This window comes from Rhinopithecus bieti, unplaced genomic scaffold (assembly GCF_001698545.2).
Source record: "Rhinopithecus bieti isolate Rb0 unplaced genomic scaffold, ASM169854v2 scaffold_19610, whole genome shotgun sequence".
NCBI lineage: Eukaryota > Metazoa > Chordata > Mammalia > Primates > Cercopithecidae > Rhinopithecus > Rhinopithecus bieti.
The window spans coordinates 289,901-313,560 of NW_016809486.1; the positions used below are offsets into that span (position 1 = coordinate 289,901).

Genomic DNA, 23,660 nt, shown 5'->3' on the forward strand with positions numbered 1-23,660 from the left:
CACCTGACCTGAAGTCAATGGCTCACACCCCACCACCACACCATTGCCAGTGTTATCGTGCACAGGAAATGCAAGCATCTGAACACACATGGCTCCAGAGACATAAGCAGGGCTGGGGGTCCCCGAGAGGCCCCGCCTAGGATAATTGCCTCCATCTGCAGACTGCAGATGAGCAGCCCTGTTGGAGGCTGCTGGCACCTTTCCAAACCCTTCCCCCATCCTCTGCTCCAGAACACATAGTTGACAAACAGCTCATCATGTTCGAAAATGTCACCGATTGGTCTCAGTGGGAACCTGCAAGCCTCCTGTGGATTTTCATGTTTTAATTCCAGAAGCAAACAGACAGAAACAAGATCAGTTTTTCAGACCAAAGCTTTTGCTCTCAGGGGACAGATGGGCTTGTCTAGGTCTTCCTGAGTCGAGGAGCGATGTGAGCACGAGGTCATCAAGAATCGGGTCCTTGGGATAAGACCCTTGCCAAGGGCTTCTGGACACAGGATGGCAGCTCTGTGTCCTTAAGACCAGAGCCAGAGTCCAGTGCTGGGATCTTGTTAAAGACTGAAGCCAGAGACCAAAGTATTGTTCCCCTTGGACAAGTTAGAGAATTGTATCCAATCCAGAAAATACCCAGCGGGCCTACTATGTGCTAATTTGAACCCTTGTTGACTTGGCAGAGTTAATGAGTGGAATCCTGGGTCTGACACTTGTTGGCAGTATGTGCTGGGCCTCTGCTCTGCTCTGAACCTCAGTTTCCTGGTCTATTAATTGAGATTGTTAATAGGGCATGCATCACAGGGCCCTTGGGAAGATTAAATATGAAAGTGCATGCCAAGTGCCCAGGAAACAGCAGCCCTTGCTATTGTGACCATGCTCTTAATCTACCAGGATGCCCTAACTTTTTAGTGAGGGATGAATTGCACCGGGAAGTTTGCAAGCAAACTGAGATGTGCTCCACAGTTTCATGGGACTGCCTCTCCAGATGAGTGCTGGCATTTTTCACAGCAACTCATTAGCTAGCTGCTGGCAGAGTAGCCCTTCAACTTAAGCAGACCTGGTGGCTGCTTACAATGACAGCCCTGGCTGCTATGAAGATACAGTAACTTAAGAGAGGGGATGCAGGAGTAGGCTTTGGGGTCATATAGCTCCAATTTCTTTTCTGGCACTGCCCTGCCTAGATGTGCAACCTTAGGAACAAGTTACATAGCATCTCTGAGTCTTAGTTTCCTCATCTGTTAAAGGGAATACGTACTAGTGAGTTCATCAAGCTCATATGAGGGTCAACTAGACCATGTATAAAAAGTGTTTAGCGTAGATCCTAGGACTTGGTAAATGCTCCAAAAGGTGAACTTGTGTTTTCTTTTCTTCTTATTAAATATTTTGGTATGAAACTGTGTCTCAAATCCTTGCCACAGTAGCAATTCAGTGAAAAATTACCTAATAGCACTGCACATATAGTGGGCACTGAATCTGAATGAAAGAAAGAATGAATGAATAGAATGTTCTGATAGGGAGGAGTAGGGAAGACAGATGGGAAGACAATGACCCACGGTGGGAAGAAACCAATGGAATGAAACAAAATGTGCAGCCTGGATCACTGACTGGCATTTGAAATCAGGAAGCTCTTTGACACCTTAAAGCCATGGTAGTAGGAGTGTCCAAATCAATTCCTTGCGCATCTGCACAAACATGAGCCTAGTTGATTTAGCTATTCAGGAGAGAGAGACAGAGAGACAGAGACAGAGACAGAGAGAGAGAGAGAGAGAGAGAGAGAGAGATAGGAGAGAGACCAACTAACCTAGCTGACTTTAAGTGGCAGGAATGAATGCTGGAGAAAATGAACTTTCAGAAACACACTTCCTGGACCAATCCTTCCTGCAGCTCCCAGATTTCCTTTCTCAATCGGATACACTAACCCCAGACCAGAATCTACTGAGATATTAGGATGCAATGGAAAACAAAGCAAAACAAAACAAAACAAATCAAACTCGAGCTTTAGATTCAGAACAATCTGCATTCAAACCCTGGCACTGTGTGACTTAGGGGAAAGGATTTTATCTCTCTGGACTCTAATCTCCATCTGTCAAATGGAGTTAATCATAATATTTATGTCATAGGGTTTACATTTACGTCTTATTGAATTTTTGCAATACTTTTGAGGTAAACATTATTCTCCTCTCAAGTATATCAAGGTTCAGAGAGGTTAATCACTTGCCTAAGGCCACACAGCTTGAAGTAGCAAAGCCATCTCCGGGGGGATATCCTGTGCTCTGAGCCACCATGCTATCCTGCCTTTCTAAAAGGCAGCCACGGCCGGGCGCGGTGGCTCAAGTCTCAGACCTGTACTCCCAGCACTTTGGGGGGCCAGACGGGTGGTCACGAGGTCAGGAGATCGAGACCATCTTGCTAACACGGTGAACACCGGTCGAGTGGTGGGCCCTGTAGTCCAGTACTCGGAGCTGAGGCAGGAGATGCGCTAAACCCGGAGGCGGGCTTGCAGTGAGCTGAGATCCGGCCACTGCGCCACTCCAGTCGGGCGACAGAGCGAGACTCAGGCCTCACAAAATATAAATAATAAATAATAAATAATATAAAAATAAAATTAAAAAAAAATAAAAGGCAGCCAGATGGTCCAATCTCACGTTCTATCTCCCAGGCCATAGTCAACTCTTCCAGACCCCCTGCCCCCCCATCTTAATTATTCGTGGCTCTTCAGTTTAGAGGAAGCTTGAATCTCAGGAACTTTTGACTGTCGGTTCCAAATATCTTTTTTGTTTGTATATTTTTTCCAATGAGGTTTTTTTTTTTTGTTTGTTTGTTTGTTTGTTTGTTTGTTTTAAGAGACAAGGTCTTGTTATGTTGTCTATGCTGGATTTGAGCTCCTGAGCTTAAGCAATCCTCCCACCTCAGCCTTCCAAGTAGCTGGGACTAGAGGTGTGCATCACCACATGAAGCTTAATAGGGCTTCATTCTGAGCATCACAGTAGATTGATCTAATTAGGGGAACGTAAAGTATAGAGACACCAAAAGCCCATCACTGGCTTAAAATGCTGATGGTATGTGTGATGTGAATGGGGATGGAAACAAGCACATTCTCCCAGATGATGAAGAACTTGGGGGCTCTCTAGGACCTGTCTACCGCTGGCTAATCTGCAAAGAACAATGTGCCACGTCCTGGCTGCAGGAAGAAATGCTCAGAGCTGCCTTTGAGGTGGAAGCAGGGAATTGGTTGTATGCCCCTACCCAAAATACACCTCTTATTTTAGAAGGCACTTTACTGTCCACTCTAGAACCTAAACACCTTTACTGGGAAAAGATAATGTAAACCCTATCTGCGTACTGGTCTGAACCTATAAAAGCCTCTGGGCAGTGCAGAGGGGTGGCCTGTGATAGAGTTCATCACTTCTCAAAGTTTAGCATGCCTAAGATTCACTTGGCGAGCTAGCCAGAATGCAGATTTCTGGGCCCTTTGCAGAAATTTGGGTTCAGAAGGTCTGGGGTGGGACTTGAGAATTTGCATTTCCAGGAGAGGAAGGAATAAAGTCGGGATGGTTAATGGGTACAAAAGTACTCGTAGATAGAAGGAATAAGATCTAATATTTGGTAGTACAATGAATAGGATGACTATAATTAACAATATTTTATTGTATATTCAAAATAACTAGAAGATTAGAATTAAAATGTTCTCAACACAAAGAAATGATAAATGTTTGAGGTGATATGTATTTCAATTACCCTGAGTTGATTATTCCACATTGTGTATAGGTACCAAAATATCACATGTACCCCAAAAATATGTAAACCATTTTATGTCAATAAAAAAATTTTTAAATTTAGAAAGAAAAAAAGAGACAAACATTGGGGAAAAAAATTAATATTTAGTATTTTAGTAAAAGCATGAAATGTGGTTTATTGTAAGGATGGCCCCAATATTTCACTCTTCTCTGTATACATGCCCTATGCCATGTGAATTTGAAATTGATCACCAAAAAGTCAGGGTCTATTTTCTTTTCTTTCTTTTTGAGATTGTGTCTCACTTGGTCACCCAGGCTGGAGTGCAGTGGCACAATCTTGGCTCACTGCAACCTCCACCTCCTGGGTTTAAGTAATTCTCCTGCATCAGCCTCCTGAATAGCTGGGACTACAGGCGTGCACCACCATGCCCAGGTAGTTTTTTGTGTTTTTAATAGAGACAGAATTTCACCATATTGGCCAGGCTGGTCTTGAATTCCTGACCTCAAGCGATCTGCCCACGTCGGCCTTCCAAAGTGCTAGGATTCCAGGCATGAGCCACCACACCTGGCTCTAGCATCTATTTTGCTACTCCTTAAATCTAGCCCAGACTTAGGACTTGCTGTGGGCAATAGAATGCAGGGGAGTGATGTTGCACTAGCCCAGAGGTAATGCCTCCAAAGGCCTTGTGTGTTTCTGTTTACTCTCATACCCTGCCATCACCATGGGAAAACTCAGGATATCCTGTTGGAAGGTGACGCATGTGACATCATGTTGGAAGAAATGTATCATTCCAGACATGGTCATCTTAGATCAGCCAACCCTTTGATGCATCAATGAGCCTAGCCAAAGTCCACAGAGTCAGTTACCAAGCCCAGATGCCTGAGAACAAGTAACTGTTCTAAGCCACTGAATTTTAAGATGGTTTGTTACACAGCAAAAGCTAACTGATACATTTTTCACCATGGCAAAAAAAAAAGAGAAAGAAAGAAAAAAAAGAGTGAAACTTGTTAGACTTCCTACACTTATTTTACAGTTTAGCATTATGTTAAATTCCAGTTGTATAATGTTTACCATACTATTTTTAATGCTTTCAGCCACTAAAGGTCTTTATCCAGCTCCACTCTTATCTGTCTCAAATATTTGGCTTCTGAATAAAGTATTATTCAAAGAAAGACTTTCACTGCTAAGAAAAAGTCTAAAGACCACTGTAGGTAACCTGCTCATTTTCCCAGATGCCTGAGACTCACAAGGAGAAAGAGAATTGCCGAGAATCATGAGTGGAGAGAGGATGGTCCAGGACTTGAGAAACCAGCCTTCTCGATGTGCTTCATCTGCTACCAGAAGGCACCTGCTCAGGTGCACCATGAGGGGGTCAGAATGAAGCCACTCACCAAGGCCAGCATCAGTGGACCCCGACACAAAAGGAAATTAGCCCCAACTCCAGATGGAAGCCCCTCATAGATGTTTCCCCTTGAAATACTGCGAAGGGCAGCCTCCCATATCTTTCCTGCCTCCCACCTTGATTCTTCATTGCATGCACACAATAGTCACATAATAAATACTTGCCAGATGTCCCTATTAATAAATTATAATTCCCTAAAGGAGTGGGATGATAGAAAAGCTGTCGGGGCATGAAAGTTCTGAAGCATTCAACAGCAGAGGTGTGCAGAAAATTAATCCTTTTTCTTTTCTTTCTTCTTCTCTCCCTCCCTTCCCCTTGGATGCCAACATGGGCAGGTGTCTGCAGGAAGTCTCTTTAGAGCAGAGTGAATGGGATTTTAATGAATCCTGAAGGAAAGGAGGGGCAGCTACACCACAGAATGTTTTGCCCATGCCCAGCTGGTATAAAGGCCCCTTTGGATGAAATTTACCCCATCCAGACTAATGGGGGGTGCAGAAGGGATGCTGTGGGTCCTCCACGTCCTCAGAATGCCAAGGGGACCTGGGGATCCTGTTAACCTTTTTAGCCAGACTGAATTCCATTCTGTTCTTATAAAATCCCATGTTGTCTCTCATGGTTGGGCTTGGTAGATGCCGTCTCCCCCACCGGCAGCTCCTCTGTCTCCTCCACATAGTTCTCCTCCCTCTCCTGGTCTCAGCTTACACATCACTTCTTCCAGGAAGCTCTCCCTCATCACCCTCAGGTCTGAGCTAGGTGACTGTCTTTGTGCTCCACAGTTCACTGTGATTCTATGATTATAGCTCCGCACATACCGGAGTGTATTTGTTGGTGACTGCCCCTTTATTTGTTTGTAGACTCCACTAGACATATCTTTACACTTGGCTAACTGTGTCCCTGGTGCTTAGCATGATGCTTGGTATTTAGTAAGTACTCGGTGTAAGTGTTTATTAATAGAGGAAGGGAGGAAGGAAGGGAGGGAGGGAGGAAGAAAGAGGGGGGGAAGGAGAGAGGGAGGGAAGGGAGGAAGGAGGGAGGGGAGGATCTTGGGGATGAAGAACAGAGGGGAGGAGGATGAACATGCTACCTTTCAACCTGCAGCATTCGTGAAACCTCTAAGAGCCTTGAGACCCTCTGGAGTCATGAACTTCTGTCTTGTGATGTTCATATTTGTAATCTGACAACAACCCAGCATCTCTCTCCAGCATGTCTGAATAATATACTCATGATTTCATAGAAAGCAGATCTTGCCTGTCCAGGGTCCTGCCAGCCAACAACAGAGCTTGTAGAGCATTCAAATAGTCTTTACAAGGCAGCTTGTTGAAAGCTCTCATCTGACAGATGGAGAAACTGAGGCACAGGGCAGGGAGAAGAGTTTTCCTGGGTCTCCTGGCTACGTATTAGCTGTGTTAACTAAATCTTTAGAGCATTCTGGGTCTCATAATGTGGTTATTTGGGTCCAAAAAAGCTGGAAAAGTTGTGCAAGAGTCTTCTATGTAAACATAAGGGTAAGGCAAGGATGTAATTCACACCTTCATCTAACTTTGCTTGGTTAAGCTTTACAGTTGATAAAGCTTTCTGCAAACATCTCATTTGATCCCACCACCAGCCAGTAAGGAGGGAGGGGCAGGGTTGTTGTGCCTATTTTACAAACAAGATAACCAAGGCTCAAGGAGGTGAAGGGCTGTGTCCCAGGCCACAGGGACCGTGAGTCCCAGAGTCCCACGATTGCGGGGAGGAGAGCTAAAAATGACTTTCCATAGTTTCTGAATGTGTGCACGCAACTGAAGATGGGACTACTTTGCAGTCTGGCTGCTCATTTGTTGGACCCGACATCCAATCTGTCATGCGTATTTAGGAAAAGAATCCAATTAAAAACACAAAAGTGAGAAAAGATAGGGCCTCTGCATCAAAGGTATTTTGCTGGGAAATCAGGATGACCTCTGATGAGGTGACAAAGACCAAATGTACAGCACATAACAATCCAGAGCCCTGCCCTGTTCATCATCATCTTTTATTCATGGTAGCAGGTATTAGAGTTAACATTTTCCTTATCGCAGAACAGTGCTCCCCAGCAAAATGCTGCAGAAACAAGGGCACTGAGTGGCCAATAAACTTGCTGAAATCCTACACATCACTAACAAGAATTGAGGGCTAAGAAATATCTTCTATCCTTTTATCAAGTTTGGTATGAGTTGTTTTTTTTTTTAATTTTATAAATATGTTTTCCTAAGGTGGGTATGGGTATTTTTTATATTTTAGCTTTTTAAAAAAATATTTAAAATTTGCTAGTTCCTTTCTTAACCATCTCTCTTCAGGGGCAAGCCACCTTGATCAGAGAAAGAGATAAAATACAGTTTGTAAAAAAATAAATAAATAAGTGTTACAAAATACTCACTGTTCTTTATCACTGAAGGAAGGCAGAGAAAGGAGAGAAAGAAAAAAATGAATAAAGTTAGGTAAGAAATCATCACAACATCAACACTGTCTGGATGCAACACTCACGTAGTCTGAATTATGATGACCTACTTCCATTTTGTTTCAGCCATTATCTAAAACAAGGCTGCTTCAACATAGCGTTATGAAATCCACACCTTTGATTAAATTGACCAGCCAGTTTGGCTTATTAATTAACTAAGCTGATCATGTATGTATTTGAATAATGGTTTGAGGCACTAAAAAGAAATCACTGAATGATCTCATGGCCATCACCTTTCTTGGTTTCTGTTATTTCAAACACTGGGGGACAAGGACCACACTAGGTAGAGCAATGGGCCCTGAACAGTAGACCTTGCAGTTCCCCAGTTTGGGGAAGCAAGTTCTTCCACTCTAGACTGGAGACCAGCATCTCCATTTATGAGGCATGCAACCAAAAGCAGGTCATATCATCTCTTTGTGCCTCAGTTTCCACCTCCCATGTCTGGCACTCTCTGGTTTGCAGACTTGAATGCTAGAAGTATCAACTGTCAAAGACCAGCATTTCTCCCCATGTATTCTTAACATGAAGAACTGAACCATTGCCCTAACGAAGCAAGGAGTAGACGCATTCATTTCTCTCAAATTCCCCTGTTGTTGGTTTCAAACGTGATCATTAAATTCAAGGAGGGTGAGAGAGGAAGACATTTGAAAATAACAAAAGCAGGAAGCGTGTCTGGCTAGCCAGCAGTTAATTATGACTAGATTCATTAATTTACTGGAGAAAGACATTATAAGTGTCTGCATTACTTCACCACCACTGCAACAGACTAGATAGCATGTGTGATGACTGTAATTCACCCATTAGCATTTATTGGAAAATAATTTTAATATCTGAAGAAAAGGCAGCAGCAATCAAGCCAGCCAGATGCATTCAGAATGCCAACATGTTTCATGGGAGCCCAGGAATGCTTTAATGAAATGGCGTCCAGACTGTTCGGATAATTTCAATTTAATTGTAAGGCAAATTGTTTGGCTTCATATCGACTAAAGTAAACTCTGATGGATGAGATTTTAATTAACTGACATTTCTTAAATAAAATAAATATTTTACCCCATCCACCCTTCAGGCAACTGTTTATCTTACAGAGACACACTTTCTGGCTGAGGAAATATTCTCTGCAAAATAAGTTTGGCTCCAAGAAGACATCGTGAAAAGGGCTTTGGAAACTAGCAATTTCCTATGAAAAAGGAAACCAACAGAGTTCAATAGTGTCTTCAAAACAGTAAAACTTGTAGAACTGGAGGAGGTATTAGATAGAAGTAGTAAACAGACATGAGACATTTGCTTTGGAGTACATGGGTGGACTAAATATTCAGAAAGACCCTTCACCAATATAAAATTAGATCCTAGAAAAATTAAAGCAAACTTTAAAAAAATGCAGCTCTGGGATTTCTAGAAAGTAAGGAAATTCTCCAAACAAATAAACCAAATAGATTTAATTAAAACAAAAAACTTTTTCTCTTCAAAAGACTCTGTCATGGAAAAGGAAAGGTAAGTAACAGACTTGGAGAGAGTATTTGCAACATGTATATCCACAAGGGATTTTATCTCTAACATAAGGAAACTTGTAAAACTTAATAATAAGAAGATGAATTACCTGATTTTAAAAATGGACAAAAGATTTGAAAAGATACTTCAACAAAGAGTTATACAAATGGAAAAAATTTATATTAGTATGTCTAACATCATTAATTATTAGGGAAATGCAAATTAAAACCACAATGAACCACTATACACACACCAAGAAGGTTAAAATTAGAAAGACTGATCATACCAAGTGCTGCTGAGGTGGTAGGGAAGCTGGAACTGTCATCCACTTCTGGTAGAAATTTTAAATAATACAATAAACTTGAAAAACAGTTTGACAGTTTCTTAAAAAGTTAAACCAGCATCCACCATATGACTGAAACACTCCACTCTTAGGTAATTACCCCAAAGAAATGAAAGTATGTATCTATACAAAGTTTTATTTGTACTAGCCCAAACCCACTGTCCATCAACGGATGAATGAGTAAATGAACTGTGGCGTATTCACATAATGGAATAATATTCAGAAATTAAAAGAAACAAATATTGATATACAAAACAATATGATTGGACCTCAAAATAATTACACTGAGTGAAAGAAGACAGATAGCTCCCTTGCACAAAGGGTACACACTGGATGATTCCATTTATATGAAGTTCCAGAAAAAGCAAACAAATTTATTGCTAAATAGTGACGACTTAGGGATGGGTGGGGAGAGGGAGGGGTAAGAAGGAGGAACTATAAAGGGTAACAAGGAAGTTTCGGCGATGGATGTATATGTTCATTATCTTGATTACTGTGATGATTTCATGGGTATACACATGTTTTTATGGCTGATGATGGCTCATGCCAGTAATTCCAGCATTTTGGGAGGCCAAGGCTGGAGGATCACTGGAGGCCAGGAGTTTGGAACCAGCCTGGGCAACATAGCAAGACCTTGTCTCTATTTTTAAAAAAACTTATCCAGGTGCAGTGATGTGCACCCACAGTCCCAGGTTCTCAGGAAGCCAAGATGGGAGGATTGCTTGAACCTGGGTGGTCAAAGCTACAGTGAGCTGTGGTTGTGCTATTGCACTCTGGCCTATGCAACAGAGTGAGATACTGTCTCTAAAAAAAAAAAAATATAAAATTATCAAATTGTGCTTTAAATTACCCTAATTGTGTACCGTTGAAATTATATTAATTATACCTCTATAAAGCATATTTTAAAAAAGGGAATCCAGCAAACTGAATCCAGAACAGGGAGCTGTGTGCAATAAACCAATGCAAATACCAACATTACATTCCAGGGGCTGACGTGGAGATCCTGACAGGTGCAGAAGCTGAATTGGAGATACTCACATGGAGCCAGGACCCTCAAAGGGAGCAAAAGTGTTTCTGGATGACCAGAGCATCTCACTCCTGGCAGAAGCAAGTGTAAATACCTCTGAAGAAAAATGTTCCCAAGGTAGGTCCCTAGGATTCTCACAGACTGAGCATTCAAAGTGCAAGTAATTATGAGTGAAAATCTGCAGGAAAGACAAACAACAGACCTACATGGTCAGAGGCGTCAGGCAGTGGTGTGCTGGTAAATGTTTAACAACTGACTCTCTGGGGAAAGAGCCCCGTGGAGGCTGATTTCAAATGCCAGCATGATGTGACTAAATGAAGAGCTGGGAATAAATGTACAGCAGCATACCTTTATATAGTATTTCCACCTTACAGGCATAATAGACATAAATAACAGAGAACATCAAAATGTAGTAAAACAGGTCAGGCACAGTGGCTCACACCTGTAATCCCAGCATTTTGGGAGGCCGAGGTGGGTGGATCACCTGAGGTCAGGAGTTCAAGACCAGCCTGGCCAACATGGTGAAACCCCGTTGGGAGGGAGACAAAAGAATCGCTTGAACCTGGGAGGTGAAGGTTGCAGTGAGCCAAGATTGTGCCACTGCACTCCAGCCTAGGCAAAAGAGCAAGACTCTGTCTCAAAAACAAGATAGTGAAATAATTGAAATGTGTCTAATTTTGAATATTTATCACCATTGTGTGTCATATGATTTAACTATAAATACAACTTTATTTATTCATTTCAGGGAAAGGGTCTCTCTCTGTTACCCAAGCTGGAGTGCAGTGGCATAATCATAGCTCACTGCAGCCTCGAACTCCTGGGTTCAAGCAATTCTCCTGCTTCAGCGTCCTGAGTAGTTGAGACCACAGGCATGCACCACCACATCCAGCTAATTTTTAAATTTGTTGTAGAGATGGAGTCTCACTGTGTTGGCCAGGCTGGTCTCAAACTCCTGGCCTCAAGTGATCCTCCCACCTCCCAGCCTCCCAAATTGCTGGGATTATAGGTGTAAGCCACAGTTCCTGGCTAATATATATCTTAATTTTTAATAATGGTCATGTTTATTAACTGGCTCACAAAATTCCTAAAAATTTAACATCCATTCTAATGAGCTTTTATGGTACATATCCAGCATGCCACTGAATCAGGTATAATTATTGGATACAGAATGTGAAGTTACTCTATGTGAAATACTTAAAGAAATAAAATGTGGATTAAAACAAGCAAGAGTCAAGAGATTAAAAATGGTTAGGAAGATACTAAAAAGAATGAAAGATAATTTTTAGAAATAAAATACGTAACTACTAAACTCTAAAATGCAATGGGTGGTTTAATGGCCAATTAATATGCTCTAAGACAGAGTATAGCCAGGATGAAAGACGTGAAGAAATTACCCAAAATACAGCAGAGAGGTAAAGAGATATAAAATATGAAAGAGAGAACAGACAGAGCAAGACCCCAACTCAAACAAAAAAGTGAGAGAGAGAATCAGCAACATGGAGGTCTAATATTTATCTAATCAGATTCCAGATAGGGAAAATAGGGAGAACCGAAGAAAGAAAAATATTTCAAGAGATAATGCTGAGAATTTTCTAGAATTAGAAAATTTCTAGATTTTCATGTTGAAAACATGAATCCAATGTTTCAGGAAGCACAACACACACCAAGTAGAAAAAAACAATAAGAAATATACACTTAAGCACATCATTCTACAGAACATCAAAAAGAAGGTCTTACGTGGAGGGAAAAATCATCTACAGAGGAAGGCCAATTGTTGACTTAAGACTCTTAACAGACACTTGAAAGCACAACCAATCCTTCAAAGTCCACCTAGAATGCTGCAACCTTCAAGAACAAGGGATAAATCGATGTTTTAAGATACACACAGTCTGAGAGAGCTTACCAACAGAATTTTACCAAATGAAAAGCAGTACTTCAGGAAGAAGTAAAGTGGCCCCAAGAAGGACCAAGATTTAGGAAGATCTGAACATCGAACCAGAAAACTAGAAGACAGGAAAAACAATTTTTTTAAATGCCAGTATAAAATAATAATGTCTAATATATGGAGTTAAATAAAGGATTAAACTAAGATACTAGAGAAGAGTCGTATGTAGGTAAGGAGGGTCGGAATTAAGATGTTGTTAAGAGTGTTTTAAGCACCTTGCGTTGCCTAGAGGAAGATGTTCAGACAGTAACTCCAGACATGCTTAGTTATGAATGGTAACACTTTAAGGATAGCCATGGAAATTGTAGGAATGAACCACATGACTTTGAAACCAATAACGAGAAAAGTAGAATTTGTAAACCCCCAGGCCCAGTTAACCAATTAATAAAAATAAAAGGCAAGGAGAGAAACAAAAGAACCATAGAAAAAGAGAGACCAAAACAAGAGAGTAGAAAAGTTAAACTATATAATGAATCAGCAAACTATAGCCTACAGGCCAAATACAGTCAGCTGCCTGTTTTTATTTTAAAAAAAAAAAAAAGCCATGCCCATTGATGTGCATGTTGCCTATGACTAATTTTGCACTAGAACAGTGAAAGTGGAGTTGTTGCAATGGAGACTTTATGGCCAGAAAAGCCTGAAATATTTACTATTTGGTCCTTTACAGAAAGAGTTTGCTGATAATTACAGTATCTGTAAATGGATTAAAATCATCACCTAAAAGACAAAGATTACCGCACTGAATTAAACAACAACAAAAGAAACAAAATCTGGCTAAAAATATCCTTCATATTCTCTTACCTGAAATGTAAGAGGACTAAAAGATTAAAATAAAAGGATAAAAGATACTAAAGAAAGCTGATGTTGTTTTTTAATATCACAAAAGGGAGTTTAGGACCAAAAAATCATTATTAGAGATAAAGAGAGACATTACATAATGATAAAAGGTTCAATTTTTCAGTAATATAGGTCAGCTCCAAACCTGTAGCCATCTCACAGAACCACAAGGAGAAACTGACAGATCCATGGTGACTGAAGGAGATTTCAGCATAATACAAGTAGACTAAAAAGCCGTAAATGTAAAAACATGTTATAAACACAATTAATAATCTCATTTTGATATGTGAGTGACCTTACAAACTATAATTATAGAATGCACATTTTTCTTATGTACTCGTTGAGCATAGCCTAAGATCTGGTTATAAGCCAAATCTTAACATGTTTCAAAGACGAAGTATCATAATGGGTCATATTCTCCAACCGAAATGCCATTAAATTTGAGATTAATAACGAAAATAGTAATAAGTTAAGAATAATCAAACATCTAGAAATTTTTAAATATACCTCTAAATCACTCTTGGGTTAAAGTAGAAGTCAAAAGAGAAATTTTGAAATACATAGAAATGAGAAACAATGAAAATACTATATGTTGAAGCTTGTGGGATCATTTGAATGTGGTACTTTGTTGATCACATTTATAATTACTAATATTAGAAGAAAAGGAAGTTTTATATTAATGAGGTAAGTATACAACCCAAGTATTTAGAAAGTAATAGAATACACTTAAGAAAATGAGAAAGGATTATTTAATAGAAATTAGAACAAAAATTAATCAGACAGTAAATGACAGGGCAATATTAAATAATAAGAAAGGCATTCCCATTTCAATCTCCTTTCCAACCTCATGTACTTCAAGGAGAAAGTGCTCATATGACTTTAACACCTCTCTATTACTTGCTAGTTGCCTTTTTTTTTTGAGACGGAGTCTCGCTCTGTCGCCCAGGCTGGAGTGCAGTGGCCGGATCTCAGCTCACTGCAAGCTCCGCCTCCTGGGTTCACGCCATTCTCCTGCCTCAGCCTCCCGAGTAGCTGGGACTACAGGGCGGCCGGGCGCGGTGGCTCAAGCCTGTAATCCCAGCACTTGGGGAGGCCGAGACGGGCGGATCACGAGGTCAGGTCAGGAGATCGAGACCATTCTAGCTAACTTGGTGAAACCCCGTCTCTACTAAAAAAAATACAAAAAAACTAGCTGGGCTAGTTACCTTTTTAAGTGGAAAGCAAGTCTCAGGCTCAGACCTCTGTGAGGCTACGGTTTATAGCTAGAATGTAATAACATTGTTTTTTTAACTTATTTGTCTTCATGGTTACCTTTGTTCATAGAAAGCATGAACTAATTATCCACTTACATTCATTTGTGATTAAAAAAAAGCTCTTGTTAGAGTGCTTACATTTTATAAGTAGCCAATTAAGAGAAAATAACAATAATGATACTTCATAGATGAGGTAAAAATTGTAAAAGTGGTGCTCGAATGACCAAGTTTAGGGAAACACTACTCTCCAATAAGGAAAAATCTTTGCTAAAAGCCTTTGTATGCTGGGGGTAGTGGCTCACACTTGTAATCCCAGTACTTTGGGAGGCCAAGGCAGGAGGATCACTTGAGCCCAGGAGTTTGAGACTAGCCTGGTCAACATAGCAAGACCCTATCTCTACAAAAAGAAATTAAAATTAGCCATGCATGGTGGTGCATGCCTGTAGTCCAAGCTACTCAGGAGGCTGAGACAAGAGGACTGCTTGAGCCCAGGAGGTCAAGGCAATAAGTTATGATTGCACCACTACGCTTCAGCCTGGGCAATGGAGCAAGACCCTGTCTCAAATTAAAAACAAACAAACAAACAAACAAACAAACAAACAAAAAAAAACCTTTCTCCATTCTTTGGGCAAGCCACAACAACTACACCCTGACATTTATTCTTTTTACAAAAATAACCATATCTTCAACTGTCCTACCCAGAATTTAAACTCTTAAACTGACCCTAAAATACTGTCTAACATAAGATTGACAGAAGTTCACAGTTAAGGAAACTTAGAGGTCATCTATTCCAGGGAGACCAATTGGGATGGGTGGGTAACAGAAATGTCCAAAGTAGGCCAGGTATTAGAGACCAACAAGGAATGATGGGTACTGTGGAAAACTGGAGAGATCTTGTCAGTCTAAATATATGAGCTGCTACTTGTCTTCTGCTGAACTGTTGGCAAAATTGCAGTCCAGTATTGTCAGGTCTTCTGGTATTTTAAGTCAAGTCAGAAATCTGCAAAATCTCCCAATTTTTACATGATCAGGCCCGAAATATAAAAAAGAAAAAAACCATACACACACACTTCTGCAAGTCAGAGTCTGCCAGGTTGTAATCTCTGATCTAGTGCAACTTCCTTATTTGACCGATGAGGGAACTAGGACCCCAAGAGGGGAAGATATTTGCCTATCATCACACAGTAAATTAGCTCATATCCAGAACTAGAACCCAAGTCTGGTTCTGACCACCAGGTCAGTTCTCTCTCCAGTCCACCAGGCCACCTAATCTATGGAGCATGGAACTCAGGATTTAATCTGTTCTTCCAACCTTGCAAAATAGTCAAACTAGGGGAGACATTTTCATGACTAAACTCCCATTAGGTTCCTCTCCCCCTTCCTCAGGGAAGGAAGCTATTCCTTCTTTTTTTTAAGTGTAGAACTGTCAAAACCTCATCAACTCAAAACAAGCCACTCCCAGGAAGATGCAGCAACTTACTTTGATTGAAGGGGCCGGTCACTGGGGTACATCCAACGGTTAGAACTGTTGCTGAACACGGTGTCAGTCATGGTAGACGTCTAGTGCTCCTGGAAAACATCAACCCAGAGAGGACATCACCCCATCATTCAGCCACTCCTTAGTTCTCAAGTCCCTGCTTTATGCCACACACCCAGTGGGACAGAGAAGAAAGAACTAAATCTAGTTTCTCCATTTTTCAGATGGGGAATCTGAGATCCTAAGGGGGACAACTGTCTTGCTGGAAGTCACAACTACCCTGTGGCAAGAAAAGGACCAGAGGGAAGAACCCCCTCACCTAAATCCAAGCTCCTCCATACACTGTTGTGGGGATGTTGAGAGAAGGCCACTACAGCCCCAGCAGTGTGTGGGCCAGAGTTCTTAACTCGAATCCAGGGTCTTTCTACCGAGCAAGTCATCTGACTTAGTTGTTGTGGCGTCATCCCTGCCTTTTTTTTTTTTTTTTTTTTTTCATTTTCTTTTCTTTTTTTTTTTTTTTTTTTTTTTTTTTTAATTATACTTTAAGTTCCAGAATGCATGTGCAGAACGTGCAGGTTTGTTACATAGGTATACACGTGCCATGGTGGTTTGCTGCACCCATCAACCCATCATCTACATTAGGTATTTCTCCTAATGCTATCCCTCCCCTGGCCCCCCACCCCAGGATAGGCCCCAGTGTGTGATGTTCCCCTTCCTGCATCCATGTGTCGCTGCCTTTAAAAAAAATACTCTACATCCAAACCATCAGAAAATGGTATTGGCTTGATCTTTAAAATAGATTTAGGATCTGCCTACTTTCAGCCTGCATTGCTACTATGCTGATCCAAACTGCCACTATCCCTGCCTGACTTAATGCAATTGACTCCTCTTTGGTCTTTCTCCATTTACCCTTGTCCCATTTCATTCAGTATTCATAATAACCACAAAGTAGAGACACCCCAGTATTCACCAGCTGATGAGCAGATTAACAAAATGTGGTATATCCATGCAATGCAGCATTGTTCTGCCATAAAAACAGATATGGTATTGACATATGCTATGACATAGGTGAACCTTGAAAACATGATGCTAAGTGAAAGAAGCCAGACACAAAATGCCACATATTGTGAGATTCCACCTATATAAAGTATACAGAATAGGAACATCTATAAAAGAAGAAAATGAGATCAGTGGTTGCCTAGGCTGGCGGAGGTGCTAGGGGGTGCAGGGTTTCTTTGTAAGGACAGTAAAAATATTCTAAAGTTGATTATGGTGATGGATCCACAATGCTGTGAGAATACCAAAAGCCATGGAATTGCCCACTTTAAATGGGTGAATTATATTATCTGTGAGTTATATCTCAATAAAGCTGAAAAAAAATGGTGCCACCACTTTGGAAAACTGTTTGGCAGTATCTGTTAAGCTAAAAGTCCATCTGCCATGTGGCCCAGGAATTCTACTCAGGTATACACCCCAGAAATATGCTCAGGTATATACCCAAGAAAAAAGTGCTTATGTTCTAAGACATGTACAAGAATGTTTATAGCAGCTTTATTCATAATACCTTAACACTGGAAACAATCCAAATGCCCATCAACAGAGAGCAGATAAGGCCATTGTGGTTTATTTGTACAGTGGAATGCTGGTGAGCAATGACAGACAAGCTTCTGATACAGTCCATGTAACGCCATGGATGAACCCATAGATGTTATGTTTAGTGAAAGATGCCAGGAACAAAGAGAACACACTGTCTGATTATATTAACACAAGAGTTAAGAAAAGACAAAGCTATTTCAAGGTGACAGAAATCAGGGCAAATAAATTGCTTACTTTGGGGAGGCTATTGATTCAGAAGGGGCAGGAGGGGGCCTCCATGGGGTGAAGATATTCCATATCTTGATCTGGGTGGCCACTAACCAGGTATACACGTCTGCAAAAGCCATCAAGCTAAACTCTTAAGATGTGTGTACTTCATGTCCTTCCCTTCATCCCCCAAAAAGCAAGTCAGCTATGTCACTCTTTTGCTCGAGAGTCTTCAGAGGCTCCCTGTTGCTCCTAGACTAAACTCTAAACCCCTTAGCACAGCCTGGCTCCCTGCAGCCTCCTTCTCTTTTCCTCCCACTCTTCTCACGCCCTCTTTCCCAGCCCCAAAGGCCTTCCTGCTGCTCCCTCGACATTCCCCCCCACATTCCCACTTGCTCTTCCCTCAGCCTGGAAGCCTTCCTGCAGATGCTTGTTCAACTCACTCTCTCCCTTTGTGTAGGTTTGTTCCTAAATGCCACCTCCTCCAAGAGGGCCTCCCTGACCACTCAATTTAAAATAGCTCCTACAGGGGGGTCACTGTAGGGAGAGCTTCAGGATAAATAGCTAATGCATGCAGGGCTTAATACTTAGGTGATGAGCTGATAGGTGCAACAAACTACCATGGCACACATTTACCTGAGTAACAAAGCTGCACATCCTGTACATGTACCCCGGAAGTTAAAATAAAATAGATATTTTTTTGAAAAATAAAATTATCTAAATAAATAAAATAGTTCCTCCTCCCGCTTCTCCACTCTGGCCTCCTTTACTCTGATTTATTTTTCTTCCTAGCTCTTATCACTAGCCCAATTTAATGTAAGTTGTTTATTTTTATGTTTGTGTCTTTGCTTAGAGTTTGAATCCCCCTGCTAATACGTGCATACCTTTTTCCGTTTTGTTCACTGCTTAGTCTCAAACACTAGCATAGTGCCTGGCACCTAGACGGTACGTAATGAAAATTTGCTGAATGTGTGAAAGAGTCTCCATCGACACTGTCAGAGCGGCTGAACTCAGCCAGGCTTCAGTTCTCTCTGAACCTGTCCCGACCCCACCCCTCTGAAGGTCCCGCCAAGAGTAAGAGGGAAGAGACCACATGGAGATTGCAGTCATTATTTTAAAAACAAATAGAAAGCAGATCAGCGTGTCTAGGGGGTCCTGATTTTCCTGTAGGTCTTGTTGTCTGTGATGCTAAATAGATAAGAACTTGGGAGGTGAACACACAGTGACCTCCCTCTCCTGTCCTGCATCCTTTGTAATTATTCAGTCTTTGTGTGGGAGAAACCGGAGGGGAATGTTGGTTGGACCCGTAGCAGAGAAGGTCCCTTACAGTAAAGCTAAAGCTATTTCATCTGCTCCCATGTGGTTAACATAATCTTCCCAGATTAATGTGGGCATTTCTTTGTTTCCACTTCAAAAACAGAAAGGAGAGACAGCTCCTGTTGTGAAGGAAATTTGCTGAAAAAGAACTTTAATGTCTCATTATTGCCTGTGGTGAGAGCTGAGCAGACTTCCCTGGAGCCCCCCACCTGGACGACCCCTGGCCCCTGCTGAGTGCAAAGAGGCTCAGTCCCCGAGCATGGGCTTCCTCGGCTGCTGTTGGTCTAGAAAGCTGAACCTGTAACTGAAGGTTTCATCTGCTGCTTTGCAGCAGAGAGAAGACACTGGCCTTGGAGACCCTGGGAGGAAGGTAGGTCTGGGGTAAGGGAGACACATGATCACCTCCCAGGAACTCTGATCTCCAACTTCCATCATCCTCAGGGCAGCATCTGGCCTGCTCGCACTCTCCTTTGTTCAGTCATGCACACCAGGGGTGAGTTTCCCACTAAAATTCCATCTGCAAAGTCTAAGCTCGCTGGCTGACCAGCCAGTGGAAACCACCTAGCTCCATCGCTCCAGGCCAAAAGCCACCCTGGACAGCCCTGGTTATTTCAGCTTGGCCACTTGGGGCTCTCAATGCACTTAACATCCCAGGATTGGACTCTTTATCTACTGCCTACCCTAGTCTACCAGGCCTGGACCAGAAGAGGAAAATGTTCAAGCAATCAAGGATATTTGAACAACTAGAGAAATAGGCCCAGGGAAAGGAGGGCATGTGTCCACTGGCAGTTCTGGGATGGAGGTGGGGATGCAGTTGGGGGCAAGTACCCTAATAGTCACTGTTGATTCCTCATCTGGATCCCCCTACAGCTGGTGCATCCTCCCAATCCCAGTCTCTAGGAGTGTTAGCCACGAAGGACTACACTAAGGGCTCATAGCAGCACCATTTTCCAGAGAATCGCCCTCACCCAACAGGAGCTGCTTTGCCCAGAGATACCAGGGAGCAGCACAAAGCCAGTGGCTAATGAACAAGAGGAGGGTAGAAAATACAGCCCCTTCTCCCATGGCAAGATGGCTTTGTGCTACCATCACACTCCAGAGCTCCCCAAGGATTGGGCTGAGGCCAGACTTCAGGTGAAGCCATGCCCTCGCCTAGCTTCCTCTGCTGCCCTTTCCTGCTTCCCTCATTTCCCTAGCAGGTTCCTCCTTGGAGCATCCCCTGAGTCTATCACTAGTACAAGAATGCACATCTCAGCTTCTGCTACTAGGGAACTTGACCTTGTGTGGGAGGAGACAGGAGAATCTTAGGGAAGCATGGTTCTGCTCCACGAGCTCATTACATCACCCCTAGTGGTCACATAGCCATTTTCTAATCCAACACAGCATGATCCTAAAATGCTCTCCTCAGATGTTTTCCTACTGGCCTGCAGATGATACTTCACAAAGGCCAACTCTTCATGAGGAGTTGAGGGTGAGTCAACAGAAATGGAGACAGTCTACGGGTGAACCTCAGACATTCTCAAACCACTCCCCACTTTGCCATCACTCACTACAGAGAAACCATCGTCATAATACACTGGAGGCCTGAGGCCCAGGGAGGACCAGAAGAAGGAAACCAACCATGGATACAAGAAGCAAAAGTATAAATGTAAGTGTCACATAAATAGTGCCAATTTCCAGCCCTAGGACCACTGCAGAAGCTTGGCGTCACTGAGCTGATAAGTTTACGTAAGCACCAGCTACACTCCCTAGCACACAGCAGACACTTGTAAAGTGGGAATTCTCTTTTCCTGTGTCTCCTATACTTATTGTGTACAGGACGATGACTTACCATTTTTTGAGTACCTACTATGCACCAAATTCCATACCTACATTATTTGCTTTACTCCTTACAATCCTACTCCAAGGTAGATGGTATTATCCTCATTTTACAGGTAAGAAAATTCAGGCTTAGGGTGGCTAAGCCACTTGCTCAAAATCACACAGCTACCAAGTAGCAGAACTGGGGTTTGAACCCTGACTCCAAAGCCCATGTGCTTACTCACTACTCTGTTCACACCCGTTCATTGCCCCTGGGCTTTGGATTGTTGGGTTCTGATGAGTATCTAGAGGATTGGTGATTGTCCATTCCTGGCCCTCTGGCCCCTGGGTGCATTCTCACTTCTCAGCCTCGGAGACAAACAGATACCTACCCCCACCCCCCACCCAACCCTAGCCCTCTCCCAGGCGACTCTGAGAGATCACATACTTCGGCTTGGGTAAGGGCAAGGCAGTGGCTTAAATCCAGCCCTGCAGCTGCAACTTCAGAAGCATAAAATGACTTCCTCTCCTGAAACCAGGAGAGGTTTCTTAGCTGGACAGAAACTCTTCTTTCTTAGCTGGACAGAAACTCCCCTATAGTCCTTGTACAAACTCTAAAGAATCATCTACTTTCAGTAACAAAAGAAGCAACAACAACTGAAAGTTCAGATATCAAGGGCTTACTCCACGCTAAGCACCTTTCAAGTTTATCTCCTCGATCCTCACAATAGCCTTATGAGGTATGTGCTCTTCTTATCCCATTTTACAGATGGGATAACTGAGTCAAGGAAAGTTTGAGTGAACTTTCCAAGGTCCTGCTTAAATTCCTTCAATCAATCTAAACCTCTAATAATAAGCACTGGATAGCTGGATGAATCTGAATCTTAGACTGAATCTTAGACCTGGAATCTCAGACTGCCACAAAGACTCTGTCCTAACCCCAGATAACCCAGATTCCAGGGTCCTCCCTTCTCCTCCTTTGCCATTGGTTCTGCCTGCTTCTCCCCTGGCCCTCTTTAGCATTGCTTGCTAAGGAACAGCGGTTGCATCCCCCAGAATCTCCAAGGTTTTCTGCTAGTTGTAGTTGAATGGAAAAAACAACACAAAGCCTATTCCGTTTCTGAGCTGCTGTGGCAGGTGTCTGAACGTGACCCAGCGGGGTTGGGCTGGCAGGGGTTTTATGCAGCACTTCAGGGCACTGCAGGGAACCGGCAGGAGCTGCAGCTGTCTGTGTGGAGTTCAATGCCACAGTTGGCCTCCCTATTCCAATGGTCTTGGAATTAAACCAGATGCTTTGCAGCAGAACCTGCAGCCACAAGTTTGGACAATGCCCAGACAGTTCCATCTCTCGATCTCTTTCCTTGCCCCTCCTCTCTTCCCCTGAGTGCAGTACATCACTGCTCAATTAGGTATATGGAAAAACTCGCTGTGACTATTCGATGGGGTGGGAAATTTACTTAAACAAAGGGCCTCAAATTGGGAGAAGCAGGAGTGTCCATGAGCAAAATCCAGGCTGAAAATGTTTTGTTTGGCCCATGAAGGATTATTTTAAGGGTAAAATTCAATCAATATCTTAAAAGCACAGGATTTAATTAAAAACGCAGATTGCCAGCTTCTCTTGGGAAATTAGAAGAATTAAAAAATGTTTATGGAACATTTACTATTACTATGTGCCAGACACTGTTCTAGGCACAGGAGACACAACATTAAAACAAACAAAGACAAAAATTATTGTCCCCATGGAACATGCCTTCTAGTAGGGAAGACTGACAATAAGCAACCAAGTAGAATATTAAATGTGTCAGCTGATGATGAGTGCTTTAGAGAAAAATAAAAGAGGGAGGGTGATTGGGAATTGGGGGGAAGAAGTGTGGTTTTAAACAGGTGGTCAGAGGGAGCCTGCCTCACTGAGAGATGCTATTTGAGCAAAGACCCAAAGTGGGTAATAAACTGAGCCACAAGTCCATCTCGGGGAGAGCATTTCAGGCAGAGGAAAGAGTAAGTGCAAAGGCCCTGGGGCAGGCATGTGCTTGGTAAATTGGAGACATGGCAAGGAAAACAGAGTGGTTGGAGTGAAGAGAGCAAGAAGGAGCTGAGATCAAAGTGGTGGTAGGGGAGGCATGTAAGCTTCCACCCTGAGAGATGCAGGAGACACAGAAAGCCTCTGAACAATGATGCAAGCTGAGTATATTCTATTCCATCTCAAATATGCATCCAGATTTGACTATTTTCCAGGCTGTTGGGATTTCTACACACCCTCACTATGACAAGGACACTTGGAACACCAAAGAGAAAGACGGCGATCTCCTGCTTTGTCTACTGTGCTTGATGGACTGAGTGCCCCTTCACTTGCCTGCCCACTGGTGATTCCTGCCTTCTTTCATGGGACCCCAGCAGCCCTTACACATCCAGTCCCATTCAGATGGTATAGTCTGCTGTTGGCTTCTCCTTGTTCCTAGAGCAAGCTGGGACATTCCCAGCCTTCCCTGAAGCCAGCAAAGGCTGAAATGACAAGAGCTTGGCTCCTTCCATGCCGAGCTGGTTGGTGCCAGAGACAAGGACAGAGACAGGCCTGGGAGGTCCTAGAGACAAAGGCGACTTTGTGTTCCTGGCCTTGAAACAACAAAGCAAACTCACTGTCCCCTCCATATGGTTCTCCCATTGCCATATAACAATAATGGATGTTGCCTGCCATGAGCCTTTAAATAACCCCACAGGATAGTCCCCTTTTCACAGATTTTAAAGTAGGCACAGAGTTTG

The 23,660-nt window shown here is 42.5% G+C and overlaps 1 protein-coding gene across 3 annotated transcripts in view; it reads right to left on the reverse strand.

The window, feature by feature from the left end:
• The window catches only part of RPH3A (rabphilin 3A), a 118,283-nt gene that overhangs the window by 60,284 nt on the left and 34,339 nt on the right, over positions 1-23,660 (reverse strand). For all 3 annotated transcript variants that reach the window (XM_017889535.1, XM_017889534.1, XM_017889536.1), the window contains exons 3-4: positions 15,984-16,072; positions 7,530-7,541 (exon numbers count right to left, since the gene is read on the reverse strand). In XM_017889535.1, coding sequence (XP_017745024.1) covers positions 7,530-7,541; positions 15,984-16,054 — 83 coding nt within the window. In that variant the 5' untranslated portion in view covers positions 16,055-16,072. The remainder of the gene's footprint in view (positions 1-7,529; positions 7,542-15,983; positions 16,073-23,660) is intronic.